At 41.8% G+C, this 13,537-nt stretch overlaps 1 protein-coding gene across 1 annotated transcript; it reads left to right on the top strand.

Moving 5' to 3' along the window:
- Nucleotides 1–9,733: 9,733 nt before the first annotated feature.
- Nucleotides 9,734–13,223, top strand: slitrk2 (SLIT and NTRK-like family, member 2). Its single transcript, XM_030062815.1, has 2 exons — nt 9,734–12,662; nt 12,858–13,223. The coding sequence occupies exons 1-2, from the start codon at nt 9,985–9,987 to the stop codon at nt 12,922–12,924; spliced, it is 2,745 nt and encodes a 914-aa protein (XP_029918675.1). The 5' UTR covers nt 9,734–9,984; the 3' UTR covers nt 12,925–13,223.
- The last annotated feature ends 314 nt before the right edge of the window (nt 13,224–13,537 follow it).

The raw sequence follows: 13,537 nt of genomic DNA on the forward strand, positions 1-13,537 counted from the left end.
CAAATGATATTTTCCTTTGTGTGGTCATTCATCTAAAATCACTTTCAGATGTGCGTAAGCATTATTTATCGGACAAGGTGCTTGTTCTGTGGATGTTTTTCAGGAATTCCATTCTGAGGTACAACACTATTCTTTGCACATTGATTAGAGTTGAAAACACAGATTACCTGGTTTATTTATCCATTTACTTTTTTTTTTTTTTTTTTTTTACAATCAAAAATACATACATGGGGAAAAAAAACAATCACAGAGACAAATGAAGTGAGGATTTGGAAAATAAATCAGTTCAGATGGTTCAGCCAAGACATATTTTTTCAGAGTTACATTTTTTTTTCTTTTGTTTCTATACTTCTATATTTTTGAATGGTGAGTTCCCTCAAGGAATAGGTTTGGATGTGGATACTTCTTGGTTGCAGCCTGGCTTTGAAGATATACTGATATTCTGGTGATCTCATTTGTTTGTGGATCCAGTTTGTGGATCTGCCAGTGGGGCCCTGTGTAGTAGCAATGTCTGATGGAGTTCTCTATAACTCCTGTGCATAGTTTCAAAGTGTGGCCGGCAAGCAGCTTCCAGTCTCTCTGTGTATGGTATATGGTATTACCTTACCTTACCTTATCTTACCTTGCTTTATGAGTGTAAACAGCATATCCAGCTTAGGCAGGCAGAAGAAAATGATCAATAGTTTGATTATGCCAACTGTGTTTCCAGAGACAAAGTTGTCATGCAGTTCTAAGCAAAAATAGTCAAAAATAGACCCTAAATCTTCATTTATCTTATTTTCATCTTTTCTTTGAAGGTCTCACTTTTGTTTTCATCTCATTCATAGGCATTGTGTCATCAGTTGTGTCTGATTTGTTTTGTGGCCTTCGGATAAAAAAAAAAAAAAAAAAAAAAAAAAATCAGTCATATACAGAAGATATGACTGTGGTTGTACCAATTCTTTAAAAATGATTTATGATGTTTAGACATGTGTCTGTATATAAAAAAAATATGTTTTAAAAAATAAATTGTCAATGGCAAAGGGGTAAACCACCAGTGGTAGCCTGTTGTGCACATTTTGCAGTGATTCTCCTCTTTAAACACCAGCTTGAATCACAAACTATGACTAGGGTGATTATGTGAAAACCTCATGAATTTTCCTGATGGAGAAAATGCATTGGATTCCTATATTTGGGCCATTTGCACTCAATGATACATCCAACTTCTGATGTCTTTTTGAGGAGTTTGGCCTCACTCGTGAAATAATATTGGATTGACACTCAATATTGAGTGCTTCCCTTAATTCAAGTATATTGTAAGAGCAACTGGCCATTGATCTAAAACCTCAGTGCTGAAACACAAATGCCTCAAAGCTTTATTTGTGACATGGGTAGAATATTTACAGACCTCCTCAACATGTTCAGTCAACAGTGTCGGCTTCAGATCTGTGACATCTGACACACTGTGAACACTGTCAAATACATTTATTTATAAGACTGCTTGACTAAATTTGTAGATTAAAGGTAATTTTACTGCAGCGAGCCTTGGTTTATCTTGTTAAATATCAAAGAAAGAGGCTACCACCACACTTCCCCAAACATGCAGAAATATATAATATGCCTGCCAACAAACCTTTGTTGTTAAATTCCTGTAAATCCTCTGCTGTTCATGGGTCTGCCAAATTTGGACTAAGCTTTTAAATTGAATTTGATCAGAAGGATAATGCTACACTCATCCCATTTAGTGCTCATGCGGCATGTACAACCACAAATGTAATGGAGTGACAATTTGATGCTTGGGCTGATGATGAGATGACAGACAAGGGTCTCAGTTTTGACCAAAACAATTAAACAACAGGAACAACAAAGTAGTGGTAAGGTTCCTTATTATTTATTTCAAAACTACAGATTCTTATGCACATGGTGTCTCATAACTTCAGTCTACAATTAGTTATACTTTTTTTATGCCAGACAGCATTTTGTGAGAGTAGGTGTACCTGCTCGACAGGCCCTTGATTTATCTTGCAATTCCATCCCTCACTTCCAAGATAGGATATGAAACTAGACAAGACTTATGATAATATATTGCTAGTCATGCCTCATCTACCACACATAATCACATATTCCCACCCGTTATACCTCTCAGGTTAAACAAGACATAACGACAGCAAAAAAATTAAATACATATATTACCTTTTATTTGCTACGGGTAGGTTGATGGACACACTCATGCATCAACACCCTGCCTCACATTCATGCAGATAGATAAATTCACCCTGGGAAGCTGGCAAGCACAGCTGCATCTAAAATGACTCTGAAGGATTATACTAGGAGTTGGCTTGGTGTTGGGATTAAGGTTTCCTGTGTACATATGTGGATTCTATTAGTTTGATCAAATAGACACAGGGCTGCATGTCGGTCTGTATCTTTCCTGATGAAGACCTGTGTCTGTACATCTTGACTCAGAGGTCTGTCTCTCTGTCTTTTCACCAAATGGAGTTTTGGTTTTTCAGGCAGCTCTCAGCGTCAGAATTGTTCTGGAGCCATAAATGATTGTATTGGCTGAGCTAAACCTCGTTAGAGCCGCTGTACTTTTTCAATTCAATTCACCAATTCAATAAAGCTGTTAAGCAATTAACACTGGCGTATCATGAATATTGAGCTAGCTGAGCCATTTTTGCACAGATATGTGCTGTATTTAATCCATTTTGGCAAATCCACAATGTCTACAATAGCATATCGGACTGAGCTGTATGAAAATAGTGGGGGAAAAAATTCAGAGCATGTTACTCCCTACATAAATCAACTTCATCTATTTTTGTTAATTGGTGGCAAGTGGCCATGGCATAAACATGGTATAAGCATGACAATGCAAGCCACCTTAATGCATGACCAGATATCCTCATAACAGGGAGTTATCACTTACATATATGACAATGGCATTCAGCATTCATGACCATGGAAAGTCAGCAGGCTGAGTAGCTTACCTAGATAACTAACATGGATAGGTGTTTGGAAAGTTATACAGGATAACTAGCTAGATAACTTTGTTTGGCTAAACTTCACTAGGCTGCAGTAGGTTTCATAATTTAATATTATCTTCTCTTGTCTGTCATTTCACCATGATTAGCATTATCTTGCCTATAGACTAGGAGATGGTGGACAGTTATTTCAGCACTTAGCACACCCACCAAACACGCCTTTCAGCACCATGGACAGCGCCTCAAAAAACTGCCACTCAAAATCCACCAAAACATAGCTGAAAACTGTGTAATACCACCAGTAAACACTAAACACAAGGTTTGCATCGGACCCATAAGAGCTTTTAGAACAAGGTGTTTCTATGGGAATCTGCTAGCAAAATCTATGTTGAACATGACATCAGCAGCTTCTGGTGGTTGAAGCATCAAAAGCAGAGGTCAGATTGCTTCAACACTGGCACCATTAGATTTAGCCAAAAATGTTAATTGATTTTGGTATACAATATGTGTTCTGTGTTTGATTTGAACTGCAGGAATGAATACTGAAAAAATGCGACAACAGCCTGTAACTGGGAGAATCCCGGACAAGCCAGGATGTCTGGTCACTGTCACAGACCCCAGAGGTCAGATGTAACGCTGACTATAATATGGAATTCCAATGCATTTTCTCTCTGGGGAAATACATGGCATTTTCACATAATCATCCCTGTCCCAGTGTTTGATATGATGGCTTGTTTTTATCTGCACGTTTATATCTCCACTGAATTCTGCGACCACTTCCCAACCCTCCAAAATTACTTTGCCAACAAAATTCAACATTGTGGGACACATTAAAAATGTAGGCTTGCCAGCTCTGTGACGGCCAGCGGTGCTCGATAAATTCACGACTATAATCATTCTACCAGGCTGCAGAGACTAAAAAAATACCTGGTTAGGTAGCTAGCATGTCCATTTCTTTGGCCAATTTGTTTTCTTCAAGGATAACAACAACAGTATGAAGAGGCCGAGAGAGAATTACTACAATTCTCTTTGTGTGTGACAAACAAACACACACACACACACACACCTTGATGACAAGATGACAACATTTTTGAGGACTACTGAGATACAATGTATTCAGTCTTTTTTTCTGCTTGCATTCTGTTTATCATCCCAGCACCTCATGTTATCATCTCATCTTCCTTTCTCTCTGCATGTTTTCTTTCTTCCCTATTTCCATCTCTAGCTCCCTGTTGTCTCTGCTCCCCTCTGTCCTGGCTCTGACATTTTATCTTCCTGCCTGTGTCAACAGGCCGGCACACATTACACATGATTTAGCATGTTTTATTAGCTGTTTGTTCACTTACCTTCGAACATGCACACTGTTTGCTGTGTGTGTGTGTCAGACTATGAAAGAGAGGCTGGATCGAAAGAAAGAAATCGCATGTGTGTGCGGGCATGTGGAACATTCAGTGAGTATGAAACATACAGGCTATGTGCACGGTGTGTCTTCTTTCTCATATTAAACACACACATGACATTACTCACAGTACTGGAGTTGGTCTGGCATGGTACATCAGTTTGAAATCAAGTCTCTCCAACATGGCACTTCATCAGCCCAATCTTATACAAGTCATGAATAATTGCTTGTCTTATCTTGGGCCGCTCTGTCCTGCTGAACACAGGGGCTCTTAAACAGTCTTTAGCTTTGGATCCAAATGAAATGCAGCATGGGACCCAAGTGAAATTTGATTCTGTCACCCCAGCCCTCAGTCTCATTATAATATATTAGTTCCCTCACCATGTGGGATCACAGCAGAAAGTCCAGTTTAATCAGACTTTAATGGGTTTATCAATAGCAAATCCAGCAGGTGAGCAGGAGTTTTGAATAAAGACTTTTGCATCGAGCTTTGTTCTGAAAGGGAAATTCCACGTCTAAAAACACCACAAATTATGATCAAAATCAAGCCTCTCAGAAGATTGTACTCCTGCTGAGTAGCTCCCCCTGTGTCAGTGTATGAATGTAAAGCATGATGTTGCTGGAGGACAGCATGCATGAGTTCGATCAAGGTCTGACTTCACCAAGGTCAGTTTTTCCAGAGATATTGATTTATTATCAGCCGCAGCACGGCTTGTTCTGCACTGAAAAGAGTGCTAGCATAAGTGGAAGAGCTAAAATAAAGCAAAACAAACCAGTCTGCCTCAAATCATTTGTTGCCTTTACCAATTTACTCATTTTCAGGATGGTGCTGGAGCCTTTCCCAGCATGCATTATAGGTGGAAGATGAGGAAACACTGGGTATAATTCTCTATATCTATACCACCTACATCTGCTGTGCTGGAAAATTCTGGCAATTCTGCAAGCTCAGTGTGACTCAGACATGTTCCTGCACATGTCCTGTGTGTGCTGCATGCTAACAGCAGTCATCTGGTCTCATTTCTCTGCATGGTTTACCATTTTTCTGTCTGTCACCTCCATCTATAAATGTAACAGTGTTAAGTTATCCATTGCATGTTTGCATGACTTTTATATGTGAACAGTTAGTGATGCACATTTGTACATCCACTTAAACTGATAAAGCTGTACATGAGGACACGATTTTTGTCTTTTTTTTTTTTTAATATTTTAAATATTTTTAGCTGGTGTGGGGGGTCTTAAACTTTCATGTTCTGGACCCTCACTTGAACTCATTTTGCCCTTGGGGCTCTGACATGATAAGATTTTGTTTGTGTCAGTTATGGAATTCCCTACGTGTCATACTTGTCAAATAAACTCAAAGTGGTGAGATTAAAACATAATGTTAAAATAATAAGTGGAGAATTAACCATGAACCGTTGAATCCTGAGCAAATTCACTTGATTTCTTTGAAAAATGTGGGGAGAGGGTGAATAGCAAATGAGCAGGAAAAAGAGAGAAAGACAGTAAGAGAGAAAGAAGAGAAAAGAAAGGAAAGAAACAGCCGGAACGTTCTTTAAAATTAACACAAAAAAAAAGATTTATCGGGGTGTAAGATTAAAACAAAACAAACAAACAAACAAACAAAAAAAAACAGCATTTAAAAACAGTGACATTTTGCGGAGGACCCCCTAGAAGACCCTCAAGGACCCCACTCTGAGAGCCACGGGGCTCATGTAATTATTTTCTATATTTTCTTCAGTATTTCTTACCAAATATGTTTGTTTATTTAATTTGTCTTATCCGTTTACTCTGCACTGATTTATTCTCACCGCTTGAGACAAATTAAATTTCAGCCACTCTAATCTAAAAACGTTTCATTACGGCAATCAAAAGTGTCAGCTGTTCCAAAAAGTGGAATAAAGTTCTCAGTGTGTCGATTCCACTTTCTTATAATTCCAATCTAAGCAGCACATGGAAATGCACATTTTAGTGTGGATTGTCCCTTTATCAAAACTCCCAGTCACCTCTTGAGAGCTGATCAGCTTTGACAGTGACATGGCAAAATGCAGTCACAAGAGCTACAGTCAGCCAGATCCATCAATGAACCAGCTGCAATATTATGCATACGTCAAAACCATTCAAACAGCAATTCCTCAAACTCTTTTTTTAAAATTCCCTTTCTTTCAGTATGTTGCTTTCTTTACCAATTCAACCAAGCTCTCTCTCTCTCTCATTTCTCATCACATTTGATTTCCACAACCCCCCTCCCACCCTCCACGCCCCACCCATATCTAACAGAGGCCTATAAAGTGTAGTGGTACACAAGAAAGAGGGTAAACTCGGTAATCATAAGCCAAACAACCATCCTGCTAAGCAAGAAGTCAGTTTCAGAAATGCATTAATCTGTTTTTCTGTTCCCATATAGATTACATGAAGTAACACTACTTACTTATTCGATGAATTTCACAACACAAAGACATATCAGTTTAAAAAAGGTGGTGAACTCTATTCCGGCAAATAAAAATGTCGATAAATCTCGGCTGGTGTACGCTCACACTACATTAGCTTGGGAAACAACAGCTCTCCTCCACAGGCCTAAACCTGCCTCTCTTTCAGCCGCACACACTTTCAGGTGGAGTCTTCCTCAGTGTGTCCGTAATTGACTTGACAAATGTGCTGCAGAGCGGAGCAGTGACAATATACAGCCACCGTCCTCATGTGAAAAGCTGCAGGCGCTCCCAGCCCAACAGGCCCGAGTCCACATCAATCACTGTGTGACTCTGCAGCGCCATGCATCACTCTTCATCACAGTCATCAACCTCATCATCGTTACCGCCACCAGCATCATCACTATGACAGTGATTATATATTGTACAGGTACAAGTATGAGCGGCTGCAGGTGGAATACAACTGCCGGCCATCTTATGAAGAACTGTAGTATTCGTAAAATATTTTTTAGAAGAAAAACTATACAAAAATAAATTAACAAAAAAAAAAAATCAACTTTAAACTTTATCATTCTATGACTGCAGATCAAAGGTCACACCTCTGAAAATCCTATAATAATAGTAAACATTGTACCATAATGCACAATAAGGTCACTCTAAAATAACTTTATATATGGATCTGATGAGTACTATAGTGTCACCCTCCTCTGAAGCTGATGGGGTTTCGGGTGGGAATGGGCTGATCTGCTTGCCGGGAGGCCAGGGGGTGGGGGGTGAGGGGGTGGATTTTGTGGTTAGGGGTATGTGGATTGTACTGTGATGTGTGCAGTGGATTGATTGTTGTGCTTTTGTCTGTTTTTTCTTTGTTTTTTGTGAACTCCGGGAAGAATATTTAATGGTTAATACTAAAAACTAAAGGGGGTCCAAACAAATAAACATATCCAGTTAGAAATAAACAAAATATAAAGTATCTATGCAGTCACTGTAGTCATTTTTGAATATCGTAGCAAGCCCCATTTAATAGAAAAATATATATATTTCTATATTATTTACTTAATTTTTTTTTTTTAATTGTTTAATACTAAAATAAATGTAATCTTATTGAACAAAAAATTTATTTATATTAAATAAAATACTAAAAAGGGTCATCACTATAACCTCACCTTTATATTATCCCTGTAAGAATATTATAGGAATAATATAGTTATTCCTAAATAGGCCAGTTTCATTATCATTGTGATTATACTTAAATATAAAGTGTATTCAGATTCGTGAATGGTAAAGGTAATTCTGACATGGTAAATGCCAGTATATGTATATGGGAGAAGGAGCTATAGGCAGAGAAAGAGATCGACAGCGTGAAAAGGGCCCTTTACCGCCCCCTTGTGGCGTCGTGGGGAACATACAGAGCTCTTTCCAAGCTGACTACCGGTTTACTGTAGCAGCAATGCAGTGTTAATGTGGCCATATTGTTCTACCAATACATTGGCACGGTAGTATCACACCCCAGCTCCTCAAACATGTGGATTAATAACATTTTCATTTGCAGTTCATTCACTCAGATGTTTACCTCGAGATTGCTATGCAAATGAGGTGCCTGGTAAGTAGCACCAGTAGCCTTAAACTACACCATTAAGCTATTTCTAGAAATTGTAGGACAGATGTTGAGCATAAAAGTCAAACATTTCATAATGCCACATAGGGGGAAAAAACCCCTCAGGTTATTTAGTCATATTTGATCTATTTTATATTAAACTTTTCTAGCTTCCTGTGTAATTTCACCTGTTTGATGAGTTTTTTTTTTTCTCCTGAGTAGTGTCATTATTCATTAACAATATTAAAAAAGAAGACAGAAAAAAGAAAATCACACTTTATTAAAAAAAAATGAAACAAGTTGAATTGAGCTGAAAACAAGTGGAATTATCTCGCCCCTCTCACATTAAGACTTCATATGAGAGTAAATGACTTGTAAAATCGATAGAATTCTGCAGGTTTTATGCATGGTAGCTGTCTCTTCCTGCGCTTGTGTGTGTGTGTGTGTGTGTGTGTGTGTGTGTGTGCGTGTGTGTCGGTGACGTAACGGCCCCTCGGCACCTCTCTCTCTCTCTCTCTCTCTCTCTCTCTCTCCCTCCCTCCCTCCCTCTCTCTCTCTCTCTCTCTCTCTCTCTCTCTCTCTCTCTCACACACACACACACACACACACACACACACACACTGGCAGGCAGGCGGACAGCAGCAGCAGACGCTCAGTGCTGCTCTCAGTGTGCGGAGTGGAGCGGAGGAGGACCGACGGCACAAGCTGTAGAATATGCCTCAGCTCTGGGAATATACATCTCCCCCTTTCTCTCTGTCTTTTTTCTCTCTTCTTCTCTCCCCGACTTCACACTCTCAGCCCTGTCTCCCTTCTTCTGGAGGAACCAAGCAGAAAAGCCGGCCGTGCGTCATGGTGCGTCTTTGCGCATTATTCCTGGATCTCTAAAAAAAAAAAAAAAAAAAAAAAAGTGATTTTTGCGGACTATAATGACGCGCTTTTTCCGGGCGACGGCGAAGAGAGAGAGCGTTTCGCAGCCCCTGTGTCTCTGGGAGCATTTGGCTGCCGCTGCTGCTGATACTGTGCGTAAAGTCGCTGAATAAATCGGCGCTCTCTAGAAGCAAAAGGGGGTTGCAGTAAAAAAGCTGCTGTTTCTCCCTCCGACTCTCTTCTGCCTCTGACAATGTGCCAAGTCCATCCACACCACCGGAGCCCGTTTATTTGCGCTGGTTTGGATTTTTATATTTCTCAATAATTTTTTTTTTTTTTTTTTTTTTTTGGAAAATTTGGATTGCAAAACCAAGGTCCATGGAGAGATCTGCGCCTCTGCCGTGCCTCAAGAACCCATTTTAGCACCAAATAACGGGGGTGCGCCTGTTTTGTGCGTCTGTGTGTGAGTATGAGTGTGTGAGTGTCTGTGTGTGTGTGTGTGTGTGCGTGTGTATGTGTGTGCGCGCGTGCATGTGCGAGCGCGGCTACCTCCTTTTGTAGCTCCCCAGTCTGAGAACTCACTCCCTGCTTTCTTTCTTTCTTTTTCTTTCTTTCTTTCTTTCTTTCTTTCTTTCTTTCTCTCTCTCTTTCTTTTTTCCTCCCACCCCTCCATCTGAGGCTCATGCTACAAAGTTAAATGCTGGATCTATTTTTCAGCGACCATTTTTGGCTGTAAAAATGCTGAGCGGCGTCCTCTTGCTGAGCGTCCTCACGGTCACCAGCCTGTCGCCGTCCGAAACGGAGAGCCGCAAAACTTCAGCCTCCAAAGACATCTGCAAAACCCGCTGCGCCTGCGAGGAGAGAGAGAACATACTGAACATCAACTGTGAGAATAAAGGATTTACCACTGTCAGTCAGTTTCAAGCGCCCCCGAACAAAATCTCCCAGCTTTTCCTCAACGGCAACTTCCTCTCACGGCTCAACGCCAATGAGTTTGTCAATTATGGCAATGTCACCTCTCTGCATTTGGGGAATAATGGCTTGCAGGAGATACGAACCGGCGCCTTCAACGGGCTCCGCTTCCTAAAGCGGCTCCACTTGAACAACAACAACCTGGAGGTGATTAAAGAGGACACCTTTGCAGGACTGGAGAGTTTGGAGTATTTACAGGCGGACTATAATTATATCAGCGCCATTGAGCCAGGCGCCTTCAGTAAGCTGAATAAGCTCAAAGTGTTGATCCTCAATGACAACCTGCTGTTGTCTCTGCCCACCAATGTTTTCCGCTTTGTGCTCCTCACCCACTTGGATTTACGCGGCAATCGGCTCAAGATGTTGCCTTTTGCAGGGGTTTTGGAGCACATAGGCGGCATCATGGAGATCCAGCTGGAGGAGAACCCGTGGAATTGCACCTGCGATCTGATCCCCCTCAAATCTTGGTTGGACACTATTTCTGTGTTTGTGGGGGACATTGTGTGCGAGACGCCATTCAGGCTGCACGGTAAGGATATTACCCAGCTCATAAAGCAGGACCTGTGTCCACGTAGGAATGCCGGTGAGCGAGTTAACCACCCCCCCTCTGACTCCCACTTTCAAGGGGCCCTACCCCCGACCTATCACCCCGGCATGATCACCCCCACCCGTGCCCCGAAAGCCTCCCGCCCCCCCAAGATGCGCCATAGGCCCACCCCACGCATCACATCAAAGGACAAACACGTCTTCGGGCCCATTATGGTTTACCAGACACGCTCCCCTGTGCCGATGTTGTGCCCCAGCGTGTGCGTGTGCACATCACAAAACCCCGACAGCGGATTGAACATCAACTGCCAAGAGCGGAAGTTGCATAACATCACAGAGCTGAACCCTAAGCCCTCCTACCCAAAGAAACTCCACCTGACCGGTAACTACTTACAAGTGATTTACCGAACTGATCTGACTGAGTATAGCTCACTGGAGCTGCTCCATTTAGGAAATAACAGGATAGCAATTATCCAGGAAGGGGCTTTTGAGAATCTAACCAACCTTAGAAGGCTCTATCTAAATGGGAATTACATTGAGTCCCTATCACAGTCGCTTTTCGCTGGCCTGCAGTCACTCCAGTATCTGTATTTGGAATATAACATCATCAAAGAAATTTTACCACAGACATTTAACTCTTTGCATAATCTACAGCTGCTTTTTTTGAACAACAATCTCTTGAGATCCCTCCCCGACAACGTTTTCGGGGGAACCATGCTAACAAGACTCAACTTGCGGAATAATCATTTCTCTCACCTTCCAGTTCGAGGCGTCCTAGACCAGCTGTCTGCGTTTATCCAGATTGACTTGCAGGAGAACCCCTGGGACTGCACGTGCGATATTGTGGCGCTTAAGAACTGGATGGAGCTGTCCAGCACCAGCGTGGTGGTCAACGAAATCACCTGCGACTCGCCCTCCAAGCACGCAGGCCGACTGCTGCGCTCTCTCCGCAATGAGGCCATCTGCCCTGAACCCAGTGAGATGGCCCCTCCACAGCATGGCCCCCCAACAAAGGCCCCCACCTTAATGAGCCCTGGCACTGAGCCCACAACCCCCTCCTCCTCCTCCTCCCCCTCTTTCAGCCCAGTCAGCCCCACTGAATCCCGAATCCACCCGCCTGAGTTACACCCAGAGGTCCCGCTGTCAGTCCTAATCCTTGGACTTCTGGTTGTTTTCATCCTGTCCGTCTGCTTCGGCGCAGGCCTCTTTGTCTTCGTCCTGAAACGGCGCAAGGGGGTGGATCACGTCCCCACAGGTGCCAACAACTTAGATCTAAACTCCTTCCAAGTGCAATACGGCTCCTACACCGCAGAACCAACCCAAGACAAAACCTCTGAAAGCCACGTTTACAATTACATCCCCCCGCCTGTGGGCTCCATGTGCCAAAACCCGATTTACATGCAGAAAGACGGCGAGCAGGTGGCGTATTTCCGGAACTTGAAGGAGCTCAGTTTTGGGCCCCTGGACACGAAGAAGGATGACGTCCTGACCCGCAGCCCGGGGGCCTACACCATCAGCACAGTGGATTTTATGGATAAGTCCCCAACGTCATGCGGTATCAACACCTCAGAGGCTCCGGAGATGTTGTATCAAAATTTAGGGGAGAGGTCCAACAAGGAGCTCCCCACAGCTGCAGGCGCCCCTTCTTTCAATTACAACTTTTGCACTTTACCCAAGAGACCTTGCATTGTGCCCCCCTACGAGGCCGTGTCAACCCGACGGCATGCCACCAACCAGGACAGACTGAACAAGACAGTGCTGTACGGGACCCCCAGGAAATACTATGGGGCCGAACAGCCATCCAAAAACAATGAGCACCCCCTTCTTCTCCCTGGGAAGCTAAAAACAGAACCAGACTACCTGGAGGTTCTGGAGAAACAGACTGCGATGAGCCAACTGTAAGATAGCAACAATGGCCCCCCCAGTTTCTCTGCAGCATTCATAATATTCACGCAGTTACTGTAATAATAGCCCTATCTATATATCTATCTTATCTGTGTTCAATCCCTCACAATTGACTGGAAGTGAACGGAAGCCTTTGACGATCTTTTTTTTTTCTCTCTTCCTTTTTCCTTCTCTTTTTTCTTTTCCAGATGTATAAAAAGGAGTATAAGAAGTATATTATTATGCAGCTCTATTTTTTCCTCCTTGAAGGTATAAATTATTTCTGCTTTTTTGACAAAAACGAAATCACAAAAAAGACTGTGGTGGCAGGTAGAAAATGGGCAGGACTGTGTACAAATACAGCTTTGTGCTTTTTCTTAAAACTGTATTTTCATTTTCCCTGTGGAAAAGAAAAAACAACAGACAAAATCATTTTTCATTTGTAGAAGAGGAGAACACAATAAATTGACATTCCTGTACATACTTAGCCTATACAGATAAATGGTGAGTGTAAAACGATGAAAAAAAAAAAACCTGTTTCAAAATCCAACAAGCGGCGAAATCTTACTATACTCCAGAAAGTGCCTTTGCACTCGACTATTTTATCAACAATGCTCTCTGCAAAATGGAAATGTTCCTTTTTTTGAAAGTGCTGTATTTTAAAGAAATCTTTATGTAAAATAGAAGAATTATTTGTCCGTTTGAAGAAAAAAAACAACAACAACTGAACTTGAGACTGGGTGTGAAATGATATATATTTATGAGTTCTTGAGAAGCAGAATCCTGTTACTTTCATTTCAATATAAGTGTCTTTGGAGATGTACAACTTATAGAGACATGCATAACATTGTATGCTATAGGGGAGCAATACAGCGCGGTGAAATTGCGC

This window comes from Myripristis murdjan, chromosome 10, assembly GCF_902150065.1.
Source record: "Myripristis murdjan chromosome 10, fMyrMur1.1, whole genome shotgun sequence".
In the NCBI taxonomy this organism is placed as follows: domain Eukaryota; kingdom Metazoa; phylum Chordata; class Actinopteri; order Holocentriformes; family Holocentridae; genus Myripristis; species Myripristis murdjan.

Coding starts and splice junctions, on each gene's coding strand:
- slitrk2 (XM_030062815.1), top strand. CDS start 9,985: ATGCTGAGCGGCGTCCTCTTGCTGAGCGTCCTCACGGTCACCAGCCTG. Junction 12,663..12,857: donor CAGACTGCGATGAGCCAACT/GTAAGATAGCAA, acceptor TTTCTTTTCCAG/ATGTATAAAAAGGAGTATAA.